Below are 23,712 nucleotides of genomic sequence, written 5' to 3' on the forward strand. Positions count from 1 at the left end.
TTTGCACAATAAGGCCACTGTCATTCTTGCCAGCACATACTGCTGTCCACCGAAGTTGTGAAACCCGAGACCTAAGAGTTTGTGAATAGCTACTGCTCTTTGCTTTGGTTGGTCCTTGTGTGTTGATTTCCAGTGAGCTGGCTTTGGTGTTGCATAACTGTATTTACATGTTTATTTTGGCTAAAAACCAGTAGTGCCTTTGGTCTGTTTGTGTGTGTGTATTGTTGCAGATGGGAACAAGACTCAGACAATCATTACCAGTTGCTCAGAATCCAAAAGGTGTTACAAAATGTGCATTGGGATTCATAGTTAACTTCTCCTCTTACTTTTTCATACACATTTTTTTTTAAATCAGAAAGCACTTGCTAATTAGTTGTTCATCTTTTGTACTGACTCAACTGTGACTGTTTCATGTCCATCCAAACATTGGGAGTGTTCCAACTATCCAACAAATAATGAATGGGAGATTTACTTCCAAAACCTGGGATGCCTGAGAAAAGTCAAACAATATTGACAACAGTGAAGCTCTAGCTCTAGCTGATAGAGGTAGACTTCACTCTGCCCTTTTAAGGAGGTGTGTGTGGTCTTAAGTTATCCATGGTACTCGCTTGGTAATGCAAGCATATTATTAGTGGAGGCAATGAGACTATGGAGCCAATAATGTCAGTATTCAGAGAAACAAGAAATTTCATATGCTATGCAGATTATAAATGTGAAAAATGCTAATCTCAGAAAAAAAAAACATATAACCATTTCTTGAAATGTGGAGAAAAGTAGAGTATTTGAAAAGAGGGTTCACTGTGACTTTGCCTTTTCTGTCACTATGTGCTGTAGGCTATTATCTGTCCAAAGAGACATCAGTCTGCTGGAAATGTGACATGAAATTACCCACAATCCCCTTCTGCCCTCCCATCAGCTTGGCAGTTTCACAGCCCCCCAGAGTTGGAGGATAATTTAGGTAGGGATTTCAAGTGATATTGTGTGTACTTGTGTGTGCATCTGCATGTGAGTGTGTGTGTGCATGAGAAGGAATGAGAGAGAGATAACTCGTATACTCAGGTTGAAAGATTGACATTGAATGGAATGGAACTTTCTCTCTGAAGATAAAGACAGATAGGTGAAGTCCAGCAGTGCAAACTTCCTCCTGTTACTGCTTCATTTGCAAAGTCATTATAGAGCAGTCTTAGTCTGACTTAGTGTAAGTGATTTGACAGTGAAGGTAAACTCTTCAAGTGCCTCATTAACCACTATATGAACTTCACCAACTCTCCTCCCTTAATATGTCATCTGTCTTAACAGTATATGACAACTTGTGGTATGATATTAGTCTGCTTTGCAAGACTAATTTGCTTTTGAATATTGCCTCAAGGCTTTGCAGTCATATGCAGGCATAACAACCAGACACTGAAGCCTCTAAGGCTCTGCCAGAGACCCTTACTGACATCTTTTGGGACTTGATGTTACCAATATATTCCTGAAGTAAGTTCTGAACACCTGGCTTAGTCCCCAGACTAAAGACAGGCCTCATCTACTTTCCATCTGTCTGGCTGTAGGGCCCAGATGTGCTGATGAGGAACAGTAATGAAGGCAAGGTAGAGAGTAGAAATTCAGGACACGAGTGAGCAAAATGCAAGTGGCTCAGTCTCAAGTAGCTACATTTATATTGAAATAAATAAATATATATATATTTTAGTACATTTCAAGTTTAAATGCAAGAAATAAACAAACAAATCAGTGATCATAACTTTTGTTTTGGGGCCACGTGTCATATACTACAGCCAAATAATTTTTCATCCTGGCTTTAACTTGTTCCAACTTAAATATTTGAGCGCGTAGCTCATGGTGAACACAATTTTTCTTGTAAATATAAATTCTACCATTGCTTTACAGAGTTGATACAGAGATGGGCAAACCAATCTTCTCTGATAGGCCTGCATTCATTATCTGTTGTCACTGGTGATTTATGAGTCTGATGGACCAGGGTACTGGCAGCCATATGTCTGCTCATCCCTACACACACAAGACTGTCTTATAAATGATGTTCGGATTTATCATCCAAAGACACAATTAAGACATTGAATGAACTTTTAATGGTATCGACAGCACCAAAGCTTTTTCTCTTTTAAACTCCCAGCTCTGCTAAACAAGCATAAAAGAAAGACGATTTTGGATAGAAAAAGCTCTGTAGAGCAATTTTGGGCTCCTGTGAAGGTTATTGTTGCCAAACATGGGCAGAGAAATTACCCTATTCCAATTGTCCACCAGCCAGCGGGGTATTAGGTTGCAACAGAAAAAAATCACATTAGGACCAAGGATGTCCATTAGCTGGTGGGTAATCTAAATTTGCTTCCCATTGTGTTGAGTGAGTCATTATCTGGTTAGCTCCCTAATACCATGTAAATGATAAGATGAGCATCATCAGTTTTCAGCATAGTGAATCCCCCAACTATGTGTGATACATTTGCAATAAATGTTACTAATGCTCCCTTGTAATTGCTTATTTTGATAGTCTGGTCACTTTAAATAATTAGAGAGGACTTATTAAGCAGAGACTGTTTTTCCAGTACCCTCTTCATGTGAATATAGGCTGTATAAATATCCACAGTGGTGAAAAGAGGTCAGTGGCTGTGTGTCTGTGTATGTGTGTTGGACTCCATGGTCCATCTGTGCCGGGTTGTTCACTGCTCTGTAGTAAATGTTATCTGTTCTGGCAGGGAGTCCATGCCAAATAGTGTGAGGGTGAGGAGAGTGATGAAGCAGGTTAGAGTCACGCTCTGTCCCCTGTCAAACCACTTCAGGTCACCCTTCTGCCCCTAGTGGCCTTCTGGGTCTCTGTGATCATGGACAACTCAAGCATACTGGTACATCAGATGGGATCAGGGCAGCTATGTTGGATCTGCTTTCCTAAGTGGAATAGCTGGCCCCTCTAGGATTGGTAATTGGAAAAGGACATCCTGGGACATCTGTTTCATTTTTTTTTTTTTTTACATGTTGCCTCATCTCATCTAAATCTGACATTGGTACAGTTTTAGTTTTCTTTGAGACTAAGTCTGCCATGTCTCCTCTTGTTGTCACCTCAAAAATACACATGAACGTCCTAGTAAACAGAGACAAAACTGGAAATCAACCCAATTCCTGTATATTACACTGACCAATTTATTGATGTGTGTATATTGGATTAAGCAAATGTAATCATTCCTATTTGATTCTTATTGTCAAAGCACAATTCATCTTTATGCAGGAACGTTTCCATTGTCAGGCAGAGCACGGTATAAACAAACAAAGAAAACTTAATATTAAAAAATCCGGAGTACACCATTGATACATGGCTGCCTTTTCCCAGCAGAGTCATGCTAAAATGATGGACACATCTTTCATTGGATCATTTAGTGCTCATTGATCTCATGATTACCATGTTAACTGAGCTGTCAGCTTTAGCATCTGGCATCACTGATTCAGGCAAGGAGAAAGAAACGAGGGAGGCAGGCCCACTTATCATGCATGGCCACACAGTCTCTATTCTCTTTCTCTTAAGGCTAGCTGGCTTAATTACAAACTAAAAACGTCTTCAAACAAGCTCCTTTCACAAAGTAATGTATACCTGTCCAGTCTTGTTTAGCTCAAGCAGGATGACAAGTACGAATACAGACTGTACAGACACACACCAACAGCACACATACATTTCAGATGAGAGATGTCTTTTCTTTGTGAAATTTTACCGCTGTTGTTCACTGCAAAACCATATGATGGATTAGTGGATCAGGAGACAATTTACAAAAAGGAACTGAAAGAAAAAACGCATTAGACAAGATTTGGAGAGCAGATACATCTGAGTCATTGTTTTGTCAAATTGTCAGATGTGTCTATCCACCTTCAGAATCAGAAAGAAACAGTTTTAAATATTTACCACCAAGGGTTTAATGATACTATTTTAGGGAATCTGTGGCTCAGATTTCTTATACTGTAAATCTGCAGCGCAGCATCGGAAAAAAAAAAAAAAAAACGCAGATCTTTCCTCCTCACACAGAAAGAACTTGCATCATAAATCACTGGCAAAAATAGTTTGAGGGCTCCAAATTTTGATTAATATTCTAATCAAAAACCTTTTAGTTTGATTAGAACACAAAAAACAACAATTCAAAATCCAATAAATTTGTTTGAGTGTGTTGGAGCGTGCTTTAATGTATTACTAAGGACAGCTCTGATAATGGTTCTTGCCCGCAACAATGAAATAACTTAACAACAGTATAGAGCCATCAAAATATAGAAGTTTGTAGTTAATGAGCCAAATCACACAAGACCACTGTTATGGTCCTTTGATAATGTTCCATTTGTCTGTAAAAAGGCAACAATGGCTATTGGTCATTTTAAGCCAAATTAAGTGGATTTGGTAATTTGAATAATAGTTTTTGTGGGAACTAATGAGCTTAACAAATATAGATTTAATCAATGAGATTATAGTCAACTAGTTAGTGACTTTAGTTTAAAGCCAAAAGTCAGTGACAGATCTTAACTAACCAAAAGTAAGTCATACAGCAGTTCTTCAAATGTTTCCTTCATTATCTGTGTGACTCAAGATCTCGAGAAATGAGATATAGAAGGAGAGTGAAGTACAGAGTCTAGTCAGGAGTGTGTGCACAGACGTAGAGCAGAGCCCCAGGTAACAGATGGAATTTATTGATTTGGGATATGTCTCTATTAGCTAAGTCCAAGGTCAGTGAACCGAGCATCTACCTGTGAACTGTTGTCAGTCTGTGACTGAGCATGAGCATGACATCCTATCCAAATGGAGCTGGAGAATTCGATACATTATAGTAACATCTCATGACAGAGTTTAATGACACCAGTATTTTGATTAGGGCTTGTGCACAGCACACAACCCTTACATTGTCATGCTTTTCCCAGTGACACACAATTACTCTCAGCCTTCACTATGGTGCAACAGCTTTGTATCCCCCTCTCTTGCATCTGTCCTGCTGACACTGATCAGTGGCAGTGGCAATGTGAAAGATGGAGGGAACAACAGAGGTATTGACAGCAAGAAATGGATTTTACAAGAAGCTAGTCAGTACAGTGGCACAGTGTGGTGGGGACTTGTCAAAGCAAATGACTTACTTCATCTATTTCTCATTTTCCCTTACCCACCAGTCTTCCTTTCTATGTGATGAACAGTAATATGTTTAAATTGAGTGCAGTGCTTGCGTATTGTAAAATTGAGGCAATCATTACAACCACCAACACTCATCTAGATTGCACGGAGTTGTGTCTTGAAATTAAAAATCTCTCTGCAGTCCAGCAACAGTGAACAACGGTCTGGTGCCATTAATTTAAATAACTTCAGACATGCATGTAATGAGAGCATAAGCGATTTTTGCTTGACAAAGATTAGTCTTGTCAAAACTCACACACTTAGGCTCACAGCTCACATTCATCAGCAAAAGCTTTGAAATCTAGATAAGCAACCTTACCAACTGAAACAGATAGTTTGACTATAACCATTCAGTTCACTGCAGGAATTTTTGACATCAGTTACTTTTATCAGGAGAAATTTAGAGGACACTACTCACTTGAGCTGATTGAAAACTACACCACTAAAGAAACTGATTATCAAGCAGATAGATTAATTTTTTTGGGTGAGGCCACTGTTCATGATCTGACATAAACAGGATATATAAGTAGTGACATTTCAAAGCAGTTAAAAGCAGCTGTTTTTGCAGCTTTTCAAAAGAGGTTTATGATATAATGTATCTGTAAAAAAAAGAAATGCCTAATAGAAAGGGCAAAATAGCGTCCTTCTCTCAATCTCAGTAAGGTTCTGAATAAAAAGGATTAGAAAGAAAAGTTTACCAAGAGTAAAGGCAAAAGCCCACCCACTGATGAGGAAATTAATTGGTTGCATAGTGTACGTGTCGCAGCAATAAACAATTCTCAGATTGTATTCACACAGTCTGCACGAGAAATGTCGAGTCTGCATATATCAGCCCAGTCATTGTTATGGTTGCCTTGGGACAAAGGCTGGATATTATTGAATATCAGCGGGGCACTGCCACAAGCTCAGACTCAGACTGCAAATAATGCATTAAAGTTCAGTCGGCCAATAGACCAGCTTAGCAGATGTTGGCTGCTTGGATAATCCCCACAATTGGCTTTGGTGGATGTGTTGACGGCTCCCTCTCCTTGACTCTGTACCTTTGAATCCTTATATATCAACATATGTGAAACTTCCCAGCTACAGTAACAGCAGAATGCTTGAATGGTGGAAGGAAGAAATTTGATAGAGGTCTCTCAGAATTTTCTCTCCAGACCTTTTGATGCTTGCTATCACCTCATCCTAAGCTCAGCTTGGACCACACTGATAAAATTAAGTTGCTTGACACTTCCACTAACCTGGCCGTATCTCTGCTTGATCAAAAATAGCTCTTTCATCTGAAGGACATTCCTCTGACCTTGCTAAAGTGGAGGTGAAATGTGGAGAGTGGTCCAACAAGTTTTGCTTTTAGGAAAATACTGACCATTCTCCAGACTTCACTGCTATCAGAGTCTACACAGAATTCACGTCTGTTAACCCTTGTGTGGTTGTTTATCTGCAGGAATACATGCTATATTTTGTCATGGCACAGACATTATAAAATGCTATCCAGCCTCATGCAGTGAGTCTACATATCGCAATCTCTGGTTTAGTTATTATTTAAGTGTTACACTGCAGCCCCCTGGATTTATTGATATTTTTTACTCTGTTTCCAACTTTGTCTGTTCACATTGCACTGAATGCCTCATAGTCAGATGTTCTTGAACTGTATTGATAAACATCCCTCTTGTCCTCTGACAAGATGGTGCAAGCTACTGAAACCTACATGGTAGAATAAGTCTGTAAATCTGGAGCTATAGTCAGTCCCCTACAGTCAGCATCTGACAGGGTGTCTGGAGCTCTGCCCAGGAGCACAGTCAAGAGCAGTGTCTTCATTGCTGGGTTTTTCTTAAGCACATAGTGAGCCCAGAGCATGCAAATGATATGGCTGGACTCTGAATCTATTAAGTAGATTGGCCAATGGTTCCCAGACTGATGTGATGCATATAAATCCTTTGCGTCTCTTTGTATGTGTGACATAATTGTCTGCACTGGTAAAAAAGCTTTACCTCTCTATGATAAATGAATGCCTGGTGCAGACTGGTTAAGCTAATAGAACTGCACGGAAGATGAATAGTATGTATTTCAAAGGGCAGAGTTCATGCTCAAAGCATCATGTGTCTTAGAGAACAAAATACAATTCACTCTCTAAAGCTTAAATAGACTGGCTGGTTTAGATAGTAATATCTCATACAGAAAGTAAACAAATATCGTCTTCTTGTGAGTGTGCCTTACTGACTTTAAATAGCTCTGCTCATCCATCTCACAGATATGCAAAATAAAGCCAAGGGACATTTAATGAGCCTTTGCAAGATGTGGACTGAATGTCTCGCTTGTTACCAAAAACCACTTTGGAACCAAACTGTTAGATGAAATGAGGTTGAGAATAAATATAGCATGTGTGTGTGTGTGTGCGTGCTGTCTCTGCAACAAATAGACAGATAATGTCAGTTTCTACCGTAAAATTACAAATTATCCAGATGGAGGAAAATCTTTTAAGTAACTTATTAGGAAAACAAAAAACAATGTCTGGCAGGTGTACAGCAACAAAAAACACATTTAATCCAACTTGGAGGACATGTTTAAACTACATGCACATATGCAAATAAAGTCCAAGGTGGTGCAGGACCCTTTATTGAGTTCAGTGTCACTAAACAGTCACATACATCTTTTATATATATATACTGCTGTCTTGATCCGCTAAATGGACTGGTATTATTTATACAGCCAACAATAATGGGATACAATCTTCACAGCTGCCAAGATTTGCCATTTCAGACATTCTGTTGATGTTGTTTGGCAGTAAACTCTGGGCACAGCTCTGATATTTTGTTTTCATTTTGGTCATTGTCTCTGTGCTGTGTCACTGTCAGCTCGTGTCACAGTGAACTTGTATTCATTTGAATTCGCCACCCAAAACAGACACTGATGGACAGCATAAGAAATGTCATGGCATGTGTGCCTGTTAAAGCAGTGTGTCTATTTAGTTTTAATATAAGCCCCTCCACCCACCTGCCTGCCTTGCTCTGGCTGTGGGGATATCCTTAACAGCGTCACAAGGATCTAAGATTCCTTTTGATTACCCATGATTAGGAAGTCTTAATGGCTAAAATCATTAAGTTATCATAACTAATCTCAATTCAACAGCTCAGTCTGTTTTAATCTTAATCTTAAATTTACTCTGCTGCTCATATTCTTACTGTACGTTGATCATTCAGCTACTTCATATGCAGGACATGAGTATTGAAGACTACACTAAAAATGTCTTTAAGTATAATACTTTTTTTTTTTTTTTTACTTAAAAAAATCTGAAAATTGTCAGTCCCAGTTGATGAATCCATAAGGGGATAAAGGAAAGGTGTACTGCAGAAGCAAATTTAAAGTATGGGTCTATGACGCTTTAAATCAGCAGAATAAATGTGTCAGTAAATGGAGGAGCAGAGAGAATAAATACAGGTTCATGGCTTGTAGGGACAGTGCAGGACAAAACAGTAGGCACAACACAAATACACAGTATATTCTCACGGCGCCCTCTGGATTTAATGGAACTTTAGAGATGTTTGTGGAACATCGTCTGCACCATATAAAGCCGTCTCTGTGACAGTTGCAAATGCTCCCTAATAGCTACACTAATTTGAATGCAAGGATGTGGGTGAACTGCAGTAGGTGACTGACAGATCCTGGGAATTATGTGGACTACAAATACTTTATAAAATCAATCACTGACAGCAACCCAGTGGGGTGAATGCATCATGTTTAACAATTACATTTGCATCCATTACACACATACAGTAAAGTACAGAGAGACATATTTTTCAAATCTGTACACACTCTGTGTCTTCTTCAAAAACGAAAAGTATGTCACACATTTCATATTCAGTTTTTATGAGTATTTTTAGAATGTTTAGAAATCCACAATGATTCACTTCCACTAGCGCACATACATGGCTCAATTTACCCACCCATCCACACTGACACCCTCATAAGGTGTTTCCTTCTGCAGGGATTTAAAGAAAAGTGAAAATAAAAAGTGTGAAAGGAAAGTATGCTTAAGGAGATAAACCTTCTCTCCTTCCTAATCCACTAACTTTTTTAAATCAGGGGCAGGTAACAAAAACACTGTATCTTGAAAAAGCAATATATCCTCAATAAGAATCTAGGCAGAGGTTCAAAATTGACAACAAACAGTATTCCAATAATGTCTTATTATGTATGCATTAAAATTGTCTGGCAGTGATGTTGTTTTTGTTATTTAGGAGATGGGTCGGAATAGCATCTGTCGGATAAATAAATAAAGATGAAATGCTATCAAGCTCTCTGAGAGAGATGGGGCGGAGCTGTATTTTTCGATGTCTGGGAGCAGAATCCCTGTTAGACAGATATGGAGAAGCATTGTCGGTTTAGGAATTGATTTGTTGCTTTGGCAAGGGCTGCCATTTTCATGCAGCATTAAGACTTTTCTCCAGAAAAAAAGACAAAATTTCCCTCTGATTAGAAAGGGGATTCTCTTAAATGATACATGCAATGGCGACAGAGAAATAGTTTATATTTCTCCAAGTCTTTGAGCGGCTTCCATTACACTCTTACCATGCACAATGTATCTGGTTTTGTTCCATTGATTTTTTTAGTATATTGATATTGGGTTTGTTTTGTTGTGTGTTCTCTCAGTCCTGGCAACACATCAGCTTAAAGTTGCCTTCTCAAAATGTCAATTCTGTTCAATGATTATTACAAACAAGGCTAAAAGAAAATGTCTTTCCAAACTCCCCTGCCAACATTTACTGAAAACTACTAATAGTGTCCTCAGCTGACTCCAAGTGCATAATTCGCAACTGTATGTGCTAAATGTCACAGAGTAATTCCTGAAGTTAAAAGCCAACACATCACAGTAGGATTAATTACTTGCAAGATCTATGCTGGCAGCCAGTAGAGCGCTCTCTCTATTTCAGGATCAACCAGATTTCAAAAGCCACTCAGCTCAATTGGGTCATTTACATCCATTAGATTGAAATAGAAAGAAGTAATTTTTCTTGCTATATATATATATATATAGCATATAGAAAATAAGTCCAGCCCAGTGGAGCTTTCAGTAACGGTAAATATCTTCCTCAAATTTGAAGACCTCAACACAAAGGCACTCAACTTTTATGTCTCTGGGTCAGAGATGGATGATCGCAGTCGTCCAAACTTCTGGATGAAGTCTGCCTGAGCCTGGACTAAAGCTTCCTCATCTATGTACACTACTGGCCTCTTGGCTGCAACAAAGTACTGCACCTTCCTCATGCTCCAGCCAAGGATGTACATGAGCAGGCCACACACAGCAGCCGTCGACCTGCCCACTCCAGCATTACAGTGAACATAGACAGTGTGACCATTCTCCAAGAGACCATGAAGCAAGAATACAGCCTGGGGAAGCATCCTGATTCGACCTGCATAAGGAGAGAGTAACACAATACACATATAGGAGAATGCTGGTGATTATTATTATTATTATTATTATTATTATTATTAGTTTTGCAATATTTTCTGACTTCCCTGGTCTGTCTGTGGCACTGAGCCCTGAGTCTAAGTTTTAAAAATGGGTTCAGCAATTCCCCAAAACAGCTGTTAAAACTGAAGTAACTGGCTAAATTTTGCAGTGATTTTGCAAATTTTTCCAGTGAGTATTTACAGAACTGAGATGGTGTGCAGTATGTGGGATAGACTCAGAGTTAAGAAACATGTCACCTAATGCAATGATGTGGCTCAATAATGTGTTTTAATAGTTTCTGGTTGACAGTGGAGGCCTATGGCACAGAGGAATGATGTATCTGGCTTTGGATAAACAGATGTAACATACTTGTTTGTAGGATCAGCTCATCATTGGTTTTGGTCTTTTCATTAGATTTATTGACATTAAGAAAAATAAAGGAATATCGCAAGACTTGTCTTTAAACAGTCTGTGACCTGCATGGCTTAACTTGGATATTTATCACTTTGTATCACCTTTGGAGAAAAAACATGAATATATCTTAAATTACAGTTGGGAGTTGTTTACCTCAAGGCATACCTATGCATACATAAAATATACACTCATCACAATCCTTGTACAGGTTGCTGGATTCCAGAGAAAAATGCAATACTGCCAGGAATGGACTATTAAGTATCAAGAACTGCTTCCAGGGGTTTTCTCAGAATGTCATACAAAATGCCACATCAGTTAATTCTTGTTTTTTATTATTTATTATGTTATTTTGTGACTAACACAATGCTTGAGATACTGTAATTAATGAATAATTCTGAATGTTCTGTGCAGAGGAAACCTTGGAAGGTGATTTGTGGTCATGGTTGGCTATAATTTCACAGATCACAGATCCTTTTCAGGTACATTTTGTGCATTCATCTAGCTCTAGAAACTTAATAAAAGCATTCATCCTCGCTGATTTTCTGACCTTTGAAATATTTGAAAGGAACCCTCAATTAGCTTTTTGAGGTGAAAAAACAGCACGGTGAAGGTTGGCATAATGAGTATGTTTAGAGCTTAAAGCACATACACTGCCAGTGCAAGTGTCTTTGGTCCATAATAGCTCAAAGCGGTGTCTGTTCCCTTACTCTTACTTAACTAAATATCATGATATTACTGAATTTATTCCACAAAATTTCTTACCCTCAGTGCTCATGTCAGGTGTGGGTATCCACACATAGACCAGGCCACAGTCTTTGTACAAATGCATCATGGTCTCTGGGGTCATGGCTTCCCCAGGGTTGCGTCTGCAACCATAGGAGTTGTTCACCACATCCCACTCTGTCTGGAAGTTCATCACTGCAGTAATGCCCAATTCATGCTTCATCTTGATCGTCACATGTTCCACCTGCCGAGGGCAGCTGCCCAGCCAAACACGTGGGAGCACCCTGAGGGCAACAGAGATACATTAATCATTTATTTGTGTGTTAAAATTCTTATTATACAGTATGTTACACATGTTGATATTTGTTTGTGAGGTCCAGGCAATGACTGACTAGCCACTTAGAAATCTGCAAGATAATGTGAAGGTGAATTGGAATAGATCTACCATTCAAAAGCAATGTTTAAAAACTTGTGATAATATAGAGAGGATATGATGTTTTTTGAAAACTGAACTATAACTGTCACTGTACAGACAGTAACAGACAGATCAGAGGAAAGTGAATCTTTGCAGGTCACTAATGACCAAAAGGTTTCATCTCTCTCTGTTCCTTTTATCCTACCTTCCTCCCTCTCTCCCTCATATCAATGATGTTTTATTGACCACTTGTCCCTGTAATTTTCTTCCTGACCACTATGATCTGAGGCAGACTCCATTTAGTGCTCATTAGCATGCATAAAGTCAACAACCGGAGGAGGGTGACACGTAAAAGGATGAAAGGACGCTGTTAATCTGCGATGTTCCAGAGGGGCATGGCAGTGAAAGTCTCTGATCTCGACTGGTTACCGAAGGCCGTTACCGTTACTCAGTTTTTTACATAAAATACCTGAAAATCAGCTTTGTTGTTGATGAATCAGCTGTCTCTCTTGCCACTGAAGAACTTAACACCTGTTTTTCTTACTCTCACAGTGTCAGTATAGTATCAAGAGGCCTATATAATTTATATAAAAAAATTATATTTGTAAAAAACATTTCTTCTTATCTCTCTTGTAATACTAGCAATTTGACCTTTTCAGGCTATTATGGTAAAATGAAAGTAGAAGAAATGCTGATGCTAGTGGATGGTTTTCCTGTTTACAGTGTGTTTTCATACACTGCATAGCATAACTAAATGACAGGATTATATGCTAATCTTTTGAAAATGATGTCTATTTGGTCTCTAGTGTTTAGTTCTTCTAAGATGATGTTAAAAAAAGACTAACTGAAAAACAAACATCTCAACATTATGAAATATCCCACTTGTCTAGTACAGCAGTAATAAAAACTCATTACAAAAATGGCTGTATAACCCTTAGGCTCCCTCTCTTCTGAATGTGAGCATGAGAGACGAGGTACTGGCTAAAGAGTGAGCTAAAGTCTCTTTGAATCATACAATGATTTACTACATAGGTGAGTGTGAATCATACTTGGGGCTACACAGATGCAAGGTCTGAGAGACTAATTTAAAAAGCTATTAATAGGCAAGATACAAGGGCATAGTGCTTCCTACTGAACACAGGTCCTTGACATAAGCCTTGTAAGGTCTTTGGACACAAATTAAAACCTGATGGCACCAGCCAAGCCTCCTCATTCATATGCAAGTAATGTACTCACTGCTTTTAGGGATCTGTGGTTACTTTCTGCTCTGCCTGGTAGACCATGGCACTATGCATAGGCCTTACAAAAAGAAGGTATGCATCGGTAGGTTGATTGAGTGCATGCTGGATGTTGTCTGTTGTCTATCCTCAGCCCAAAACACAGATTTCATCCAAGTGTGAACACAGTATCCTCCAAATGATCACATTTCTGTTGCAGCTAACTCCAGAGATTTAGCAAAATACAACTACCTCTCTAAGCCTTTCTCACTACTGCTCATGCTTCAACATTACTTTTACTTCAAAATCCTAGAAGTTGTCACAGATGTGGGGTTAGAGTAAGAGGCACATCAGAGGGCTAAAGATGGTAGCAAATGCTTCAGAGATGAGCAAGGAGTGTTGACTTTCCTAATTGTATGTTTCTAGGAGTATTTTAAAAAAGAAAAAAAAAAACTGACTCACTCACGGCATGAGACATTTTTAGGTGCTCTAAACGGGTGCCGAAATAGTGACATAACCTCAAAACCTACAAAAACTTGTAGTAACTCAGTGCCAGACAGTGCAAAAAGGATTTAGGGTAGCAGTGCACATGGAAACTGTTGACTTTTACTTATTAGACAGATTTCTTTCTTTTATTTGCAATAAATAATGAAACAACAGTATTAGTCAAGGATCCCACTGTAAATTCTGTGATTGACACTGGAGCATAGAGTAACTGATCAAGATTAAGGTTAATTACTGCAACTATTCAACCTGAAATGTTACGAGCTGACACAAACAGCTCAATGGCTTTCAACAAGGTTGCTAGTGGTCTACTCTAATAAAGAATGATCGTTTTCAAAGTGACAGACAGTGATTATAACTAAAAGTAGAGAGCAAAGTTAAAAAATAAAGGAGTGAACAGACATAAAAGGGTGACTGAGGCTTTGTTTGCTCTCATCAAAAAAGGTAGGTGCAACATGACTACTCTCCCCTTCTTGTAGGACACTTAAGTACATCAGAAGCACTTTCTCTGACAGATTTAATATTAGGACAAAGCAGAATTTAAACTTGCACTGTTAATGTGTGAGCCTGACTGAAGACGATCGGTTATGTTTGAAAACTGTAAGGAAGATATGAAAAAGAGGAGTTGATCTGATCCCAATTCTTCAGCATGGAAATTAACTGGCCCCAGGGGACCTCATTATTTTTTGCATTATTAAATTTGGTAGAAATATCAGATTTCACATCACATAGGCAGAAAACTCAACAATCATCACATTTCATTGGATCTCTGTATTTACTATAGGAAGGCTATTTTCGCAGTTTGTGAGTTTAGGGCCTTTTTTGATTGGAAACTGCAGATGTGAGATGAAAAAAATATATCATTCCAAATAATGGAAAATCACAACAGAAAACTGTGAAAGGAATAGTTCGGTATCCTGGAATCTGTTTTATTTGCTTACTTGCCGAGCGTTAGTTGAGAAGATCTAAATTACACTTTTGTCTGTACAGTAAATATGAAGCTTCCTTCAATATGTAGTTAGCTTAGCATAAAGGCACAGGTATGACACAGCTAGCCTGGCTGTGTCCAAGTATAACAACACTAAACCTCACAAACTGACAAGTTATATCATGTTTGTTTAATCCATACTAAAGCCAAAGTGTAAAAAATTACAAATTGGGGTTTTATAGGGTGTCATGTGCCAAACTATTTCTTGGCTGGACACAGTCACGTCATAGAATGAGGTGAAGTCCGGCTGTGCAGGATTTGTAGGGGTGTCAGGTTTCAATTATCCAGATTGTGGGCTATGAAAATAAAAATATATTATCTAAAGTATCAAAGTCCGGCTGTTTGTTTTCTCTGTCTTAATACATAGTTGACTTGCATAGACCAAATCCTATTTTTCCACTGGGGGTTCAGAGGTAAAGCTCAACAAAAACAGAAACGACAGTAATAAAAAAACACCCTGAAGCTCTAATGTTGGCATGCATCTTGTTTAAGTCCACCCCAGCAGTTTGCGTTCATGTAGTAGGATTGACTTCCTGTATAATGCCACCTATGCTGCTCACCTGTATCAGCCTAAAGTCAGGCTTCCAACTTAGTAACACTATGATTTCAAAATCTTTCAGCTGAAACTGTGACAGGTTTTACTTGCTTCATGAATTTTTGACACCCACAGCATTGCAAAGACGATTTTTATTGTATTACCTGGAAAAATGCATGGCCTTCTGACCAGCCACACTGAAGTAAAAGTTGGTGGTATGTTTCATCTCATCTGTGTGTCCTGTTTCCTCTATCCAGTGACCGATTGGGTGGCAGTACACTCCATCCACCATGTTCCTCTTATCATAAGAACAGCACCTGTCATGGCTTGGACCGCTACCTGGTGACAAAGAAGACAACCTTTGTGCAAGTTAGTGACCAAATACTCATTTTAGGATGTTTTGGAAACGAGGAATACTCAAAAAGATATTTATGTCTCTCCTAAACAAATACGGTGGGATGTTGCCTCTGTTTTTCTTTGAGGGACAAAGTATAACAAGTATCAATAACAAGTGTAATCTAAATAATAATATGACACACTAATAATAATAATAATAATAATAATAATAATAATAATAATAATAACCAATTATATTTGTAAGACTGTACAAAAAGGTACAGATACAGGTGCAATAAAATTGATTAGCCAGTGAGCATACTTGTGAATGACTAATGTCACTTTACCACCATCATGTGGCGGTAAGGACACATTACACATAAATCAAACATGGCGGATCTGTTTTCGTCTTTTGCCTGAAATGTTACTTTCAGTGGGCGTTACATTAAATCTGTTTGATAGCAGTATCCCTATACACGCGGCTAAATCTGATGCCCAACGTTACAATGTTGATGTATACCTTCCCAGATATAAGTGCCTCTGACTCTTTTGACGAACTTGAACCACAGAGGGTCTTTATACGGCTCTGCCAGCTGCACGTCACCGATCCACAGATTCGGTTCATGAGGTGAAACAAGCTTCTGTGAGGTTTTCATTTGGACCGCTCTGCTCGGGTCCCAGTGGCCCATTTCCACACGTGAACCCAAAACGAAGACCTCAACATCCGAGGACTCCGGAGTGAGAATGACGCCGAATCTGAATAACATGGCTTGCAGCCTTGAAAAGATGTCCTCGGTCGTTTAGGATGGCAGGCTGGGATTATTATAGCCTATATTACAGCACGTGTTTGTTTGGTGTTGTCTAAAAATAATCGATCGGGTCTTGTTTTGACTCGTGTATTTTGCAGCAAAGACGGGGAGAAAGGAACGAGGTCCCACTCTGTCACAGTTACAGGGCACCATACATAAGCCGCAACTGCGTGTGTTAACTAGATATGTGCACTGTAGGGATACAGCAAAACTGAGTACACCCCTTTTGCTAAAGCCCAAGAAGAATGAAGCCAATTGATTTGAAATACAGACATGTTTGAAAAATTAAACTATTATGAAATGTCTATATTCAAGAACCAATTGCAACAAAAGTCTGTACACTCATACTACCACCTTTTTTTTTATATATCTATTTGACTACAGACTCAGTGCCCCTTGGTTTGGATGATACATACTGACACTTGTTCTGGTAATTCCTTACATTATGGAGCCATGTTGCATTACTGAAAAAGCTGCAGGTTTTTTTTTATAAGCATGTTCATGCAGTCAGCTTTAATTGGAAATCACAGGTGAAATCACTTTTTGTTACAATGAGGTTGTACTTAGGAGCCCATATTTTCAAGGTGACGAATTCATGCATTTCCAATAAAAATAATATACCAAAGTTTTATAAATGTATAAATGCGGTTAAACAAACAAGCTTGAACTCAACTTTTAAACTTGATAAAAAGGGGTCAAACCAAGCTACTATTGGTCCATTATGCCCACGTGCATGTGTGTATGTGTGTATATATGTGTGTTTTCAATTGCTGATAAAAAAACGTAAAGCGAAACTGCCTCTAAGCCAGAACTCTAATATTATCTAGATCATCTTGACTGGCATTGAACACACAGTAGCTCTGCAGAATTGATTGATAATATGTAAATATACATTTTATGCACTTGTAGAGGTCTGAAGCACCAAAATCATGGCAGAAAAGTACAACTAAAATATAGTCTACTAGCATGCAACACCTCATGATCAGCTTATCAACTAATACAGAATGGCTCCCTCAGAAAATAGGCTACCATAGAGTTTGCTGTATTAGGAGCATTAAGCAGTTACATTTCAGCACATTGTGTCATCATTTATCAGCAGTTGTCCTCTGGTTTAGTTAAATAGTTATGCTGTTCTCTATCTGAGTAGGGTTCAGATATGTGTAGGGTACTTCAAGCTGTAAGTTTCTTGCTGTAATTTCTTCACTGAGGTAGGACAACTCTGCCTGAAAGTCCTTAATCATCTGCTTAAGGGCAGGCTCATGGAATCGCTCCTCAGGATATGCACCCATGGGAACCTGCCAAAATGACAAAAGCAAGACAGAAAAGTAGACTTACACAGTAGTGTGCAGTACTAAAAGGCCATGTGTAGTCCACACTGACACAACTGCACTTTATAAATATTTATTAACGCCAAACTTACCTTATCAGTGTAGTTGGTTGAAAGCATCCACTCCATTGCTTGAATTTTGACAGTGTCTCCAATATTTGGGAGGGTCTCCAGGATTGTCTTCATGCTTGACTGCCCCTTAGTGGTTGGAGGTGGTTTGAGCAGCAGGAGTGAGTTATTGGGCATCCAGCCGTAGTCAAACTAGATGATGAAAGAAGCTTCAATATTTAGCACTTAAGATTTTTCTATCTCTGTGATATTCTATTTCATATGATGGGGTTGTGGCAACATTGATGGAAAATGTCAGATCTGCTATATTTCTCATATAGTTCCCTATACAGTAAGTGTTAAAGCAAATTTGATCAAACATCAACATGTATTCCATTGTCCCAGCTATTTACTCTTGCCTCACCTGTCCGTTATTGACTGCAGCATGTTGAGCCGTCACTGTGAAGATCACCATGGTGACGAATCTGATCACTTCCTCCACAGTGTTAAAGCATGATGGAAACCCTGTTCGCAGCACCACCCTTATCAGTTAATCTTTGGCATTCACTACCTGCTTGGAAATTTGAGTATACTACAGAGTACTATATGTCCAGGTTGTGTTTACAAATTGCATCAGAACATGGGTTACATACCTGAGGCAGTGTTTCCTAAGATGCAACGGGTGAATATCTCATTGATCCAGTCCTGCAGCTCGGTGTCTTTACCAACCTCACTGTCAGAGGGATAGTAGTACTCCACGACTGACTTCACAAAGCTTTTAAACACAAAACAATTTAATTTACAATTAAATACATACATTTGTATGTGGGAAAAAGACTGAAAACTCCCCCCTACACATATATGCCTGTAAACTGGTGTAAAATAGATCACTGTGGACAGCTGTAATATTTATTACCTAAATTAAAAGTTACCTGGCAGTGATGTTCCACAGCTTCAGTCCATCATCTCTGTAGTAGAAGTTAGGGATTGACTCCAGTCCTCGTGCAGCAATGTTCTCTGGCAGACAGAGGGAGCTGTAGGTCATTTCAGAGAGAGACCTTCTCATGAGCTCCATCAGTCCCTCATATCCAAGTGAACTCTAATAATCAATAATATAGAAATAATTACCATCAGACAGGTTTCTTAAGAAAATTCTACATTGTCAAAAAAGAAAAAGAGGCTCAGTTTTGCAATGGTTCAGTTTAATAGGAATAGTCAGAATATTTAAAAAGATTATATTCAAGAGTCTTACTATTGATAGGGGTCCATCAGGTCCCAAAAGTTTTTCACGAGCAGCACTGTTTATGAAGATAGTGTACCGAAAGTGTGAAATCAAGAGCTGTACAGAAAAAGGGGGGGGTGTTAAATGTCAAAGTAAGAGATTATTTCAGAACAGAACAGCAGAGCTCTGTGATCTCCTCTGTGTAATTATACCTTATAGAGGGGATGAATCACAGGGAGGTTGCGAAAAGTGGCAACAGCACAGGCCTCTGCCACTAAGTGAGTTCTCATGAGGTGATGGACTGCTTCATGATCCATGTAATCTGCATTTTTGATATACATTTTGGCTAGCAGCCAGTCTGTCTCCGTGTCACTGGGCAGAAAGATGGGATTCTGCTCAGACGGTTGTTGATGCAGCTGGATTGCGATGAAAACATGTTTAGTTTTTATATGTTAAAGAGTATAATATGACTTCTGAAAACCTACTAAAGTATTATGGAATGTAATATGACAGAACAGTGATTTTATGTGAATATATACAGTTGCTTATTTGCTGTATCAGCAAAATACCTGAATTGCAATCGGCATCAGTTTGTTTTCAGGGTTCAAGTAGAACAAACAGAGACCAGCAGTTACATGCAAAGGTTCACCATTGTTGGTTCTAGGGGGTATTCCATCCATCTTCGTTTGGTCATAGAGGAATATATTTCCTTTCTGTGTGGGAAGGAAACACAGAAGAAGTGTTTTGGTCATCAGTCAGCTGTAATTTTAAAACTAGCAACTAGTTTTAAAGTTGTGGCTAACCGTTCTAAGTACAGGTTTTGAATGTACAGATTGTCTCCCAAAGAAGAGGTTATCACCCATGTAAAGCCACTCTTCCTTCATACCTCCATTTCCTTCTGCAGAGAGCTCCCTTTTTCCAGAAACTGCTTCACCATCTCCTCTGTGACTGGAAAGTTTGGGGGAAGCTCTGAGCAGCGCTTGATCACATTGGGGTTGATTCCGTTCAGAAACTGGTATCCATAAAAGTCGTCATCCTTCCAGTGCTCTGTAACATACTCTGGAAGAAAAACAATTTTTTTGTAAAATGTTCTATCATTAGACAAGTGTTTCTGAGGTTTAGATAATCCCACAATGGCAAATTGATTCAGGAGCTCAAAAAAGAGTTGAAAATAATTTTGAACTATTTGCATAGGACAGAATATGTGGTTTTCATGTATTGATAAAAAATAATGTTCAAAATAGATTACAGATAACTTATTGCTGAGCCCCTCATTTGCATCTTGTTTATATGGAAAAATAAACTAGTAAGGTGTTGACTGAACAATTTCTCAGAACCTGAACAGACAAAATTAAATGTTTAGCATTTTACTCAGCAAACTTATTCAGTAAAATGGTTTGAAAGATACCCCACAAAGGTGAATTGTTTTTGATGATGTTATATGGGCATGAAGGCAGAACTGATCTGAACACGGTATCATGTGTCATTGATTCTTGTTCCCTAAAGTGCTAAGCTGTGCAAGTTCAAACAAGAATGTACCAATATATGCCAATATATGCAGTCACCTGTTACTATGAAACTATGACAATGGCATTGCATTTGTAACTAAACTGGAAAACTGGAAATAACATCTACCTGACATTGTTGTCTTTTTGAACCAGAAGATTTTTTTCATGTCCTCAATGCTTTTCCATCTTTCTGTTGATCCAAGCAGCCCCTTAAGCTTTAGTTCAATGCCCCTGAGGTAAGACAGGGTAAAAAATAAAAATGAAAAAAGGGTGAAACAAAGAGAACATGAGTATATTGCAATCCTGTTATGTCAATCATAAATAGTTAGATAGACCCACGTTTTCATCTTTTCGTAATGTGTTTCGTCAGTTTTGGACTTAGATAAGCGGATCTCAGCTGGGAGCTCTGACATTTTGAAACTGCTGACATGGAGTAGTCCTTCAGACATAATTTTCCATCTAAAATATATAAAGATATGAAGTTACCGAAAAAGTGAACAGTGAAATGTCTTCAGATAAGACACCATATCTGCAGCTCTAGGTATATATTGCACTGCTTACTTACTGGTACAAGCTCTTTCTAAGTGTCAGCTCTTTTTTCCGGTGGTCAGCCAACAGGGGATGTTCCTCCTCAAAAACTTTCATGGCTGTGAGGTGAAAAGAGCATTTTCAGAATGGTCCACACATCGGTCAGTGCTGGGCCCCTGATTTTTATTAGAAATTATTTGAGGGAACTTAAATCATACCTCTCCCTCCTCTCAGCTCCACCAGTTCTCCCCTGGAGATCCATCTGTAACAGGGGAAGAGGATGACATCTCCTTCTGGAGTTGTCACCACCATTTTGGAGCAGTACCACTCGTCTTCCGGGAAAACAAAATAGGGATCTTTCTCCACCTTGACCAGTAGAAGTTTCCCCAGAGATGACTTGGTTTTGATGGTGTAGGTCCCTGTCTGGAAACAAGGGCTGGTATTTAGCAAATAAATAAATAATGACCCTATGTGCATTATTCACTACTCTACCTACCCATTAGCCTTATAGCTGTAGGTCCCGGTTGTCCATCTCTGTGCTCTGAATTCTTGTTCCCTGCCTCTTTTTGTAGCTATCCCCTAGTCTAATTTTGTTCTTTTTGAGACTTTCAAGAGTACTTTCTTGATTGTATGTTTACACGAGGGCTGTTGAAACAGGTGTCACTGGTTTTACATGCTGATTTGATGTGATAAGCGTTCATGTGGTGCAAAATCTGGTTTCGATCATTTAACAAGTAAATATATGGCCACTATGGCTGATACTGATATTGATCCCGATACTTTTTACTTATAAAAACAGCTTGTGTACTTTCATGTAGGAGAAAGCAGTCTGTCAAGATTTAAGAGGTAACTGCATCATCAAGATGCTAAATCTATACATTTTCATGACACATATACACTCTATATTGCTGTGTAGTATATACACATTTAAATCAAAATATTTGGACGAGAATTGCTGTTTTAATAATACAAAAAATGTAAAAACCTGTATCCACATTAAAGCACAGACAACCATGACAGCTGGCTGTAAAATAGTCACAGAGGCCACACCCTGAACAAGACTTTGGCAACTCATAGGAAAACAGTGTGACTTGTGAAAAATATTTAGAAATGAAAAATGTGTATATACTAAATGTTCAGGCAGAAATCAGCTTGTCTTATACTGAAAAATTTGTGTTAAACAAATTTCCCTCTGGGTCTTGCAGTCCTTAAAATGCAGTATGTTCACAAGATTGCCATATGATGGTGCTGTTTGTTATGTATAACTAAGTGTAGTAAATTAAATAAAGGTGATTGTAGTATCCTCCAATTAGTCATTAGGTAGAAATAAATACTACCCCTACATTATATATATATATATATGAACAAACAACCTAGACCTAATTTGAGAATCATTATATGAGCAATGTACAACTGGATTCAACTTACCTTCCCAGCTGTGAAGTCAATGCCAAAGTTGTTCAACTCAGTGCGCTCACTCTGCCCTTCATTTCCAAACAAGGTGACAAATATGTGATCTAGTGTTCCTGCATATTGCATGTCACCTGTTGTCAGCTCCAGCTTGTACTCAGCCATGGTCACTCAGTGAATATTGTCTAAAAAAAAAAAAAGACTAACAATAATGACACTGCTACTACTGCCACTACTACTACTCTGCCTAGCCCTTTGCCCTATGGCTGCAGATCCTGGTTTTCCTCCTTTGTGCTCTATGCCTTTTTTTGTATTTTTTGAGACTACCTCCCTGATTGCGTATTTACATGCAGGTTGGTTAAAGTTGCATTACTGGTTTTTGTTTATGTATGCTGATGTGCTACGATAAGCGTTAAAGTTGTGCAATATTGCAAAATCAGGCATTGATTTAACAATAAGTACAGACCCAGTGTTGCTGATACCAGTAGAGATACATATATTTTTGCTTATAAAAGCAGCTTATTTACTTTCATGTAGGGGTGAGCAGTGTGTCATGATTTATAAGATAACTGTATCATCAATATGCTAAATCTGAATATATTTTCATAACCACTACATGATTTTGTGATTTTTGCTTTAAACTGTTAATTAGTTTATCATGTGCCTGCTAAAACCTAGGGCAGATTTTAAGCAGTTTTTATGGCAGCTCCCGGTATTATCTATCCTTTGTGTGTTTTTGTAGTGTCACATAGTGTTTAATCGTGTGTTATTGGATTTTGAACCCGCACATTACACTTATACTTAATTCTGGATTCCATGTTGGCATCAGGATGCGTTTTCAGTTCTTGAGAAAACTTTTATTGCTTTGTCTTGTACTTGGGTTGCTCCCAACAGCCGGAAGCCATGCCTGTAACACTGCTGGCATTGTTTACACCCACGATCATCTGCTGTATCTTATTGTGATTTACCTGGCTGCTATAACAAACCAATTTCCCTCTGGGATTAATAAAGTTATCTGTCTATAATATTTTTTTATTACTGCAATGAACTGAATTTGCAAACATGAAATCTGCAGTGGGCAGCCCACAGTGGCCCCACCTGTGCCCCAAATGGGCATATTTCCTGCGATA

At 38.6% G+C, this 23,712-nt stretch overlaps 2 protein-coding genes across 3 annotated transcripts; both read right to left on the reverse strand.

Moving 5' to 3' along the window:
* Nucleotides 1-8,865: 8,865 nt before the first annotated feature.
* On the reverse strand, nt 8,866-16,858 carry epm2a (EPM2A glucan phosphatase, laforin). 2 transcript variants are annotated; one of them, XM_018672660.2, is made up of 4 exons: nt 16,251-16,858; nt 15,559-15,733; nt 11,775-12,019; nt 8,866-10,557 (listed from the first exon to the last, which is right to left on the reverse strand). In XM_018672660.2, the coding sequence occupies exons 1-4, from the start codon at nt 16,495-16,497 to the stop codon at nt 10,274-10,276; spliced, it is 951 nt and encodes a 316-aa protein (XP_018528176.1). In that variant the 5' UTR covers nt 16,498-16,858; the 3' UTR covers nt 8,866-10,273. The 2 variants fall into 2 exon arrangements, with proteins under 2 accessions (XP_018528176.1, XP_050927814.1); XM_051071857.1 differs by having other exon boundaries at nt 15,559-15,753; nt 16,251-16,385.
* Nucleotides 16,859-17,001: 143 nt separating this feature from the next.
* On the reverse strand, nt 17,002-22,882 carry si:dkey-17e16.9 (hydroperoxide isomerase ALOXE3). The gene is made up of 14 exons (XM_018672597.2): nt 22,601-22,882; nt 21,391-21,595; nt 21,210-21,291; nt 20,984-21,103; nt 20,772-20,875; nt 20,023-20,195; nt 19,706-19,849; nt 19,349-19,552; nt 19,167-19,253; nt 18,847-19,013; nt 18,568-18,689; nt 18,339-18,439; nt 17,960-18,127; nt 17,002-17,834 (listed from the first exon to the last, which is right to left on the reverse strand). Exons 1-14 carry the CDS (start codon nt 22,745-22,747, stop codon nt 17,655-17,657), a joined length of 2,004 nt encoding a protein of 667 aa, XP_018528113.1. The 5' UTR covers nt 22,748-22,882; the 3' UTR covers nt 17,002-17,654.
* Between the last annotated feature and the right edge of the window lie 830 nt (nt 22,883-23,712).

Source organism: Lates calcarifer, linkage group LG7_1, assembly GCF_001640805.2.
Source record: "Lates calcarifer isolate ASB-BC8 linkage group LG7_1, TLL_Latcal_v3, whole genome shotgun sequence".
Taxonomy (NCBI): domain Eukaryota; kingdom Metazoa; phylum Chordata; class Actinopteri; family Centropomidae; genus Lates; species Lates calcarifer.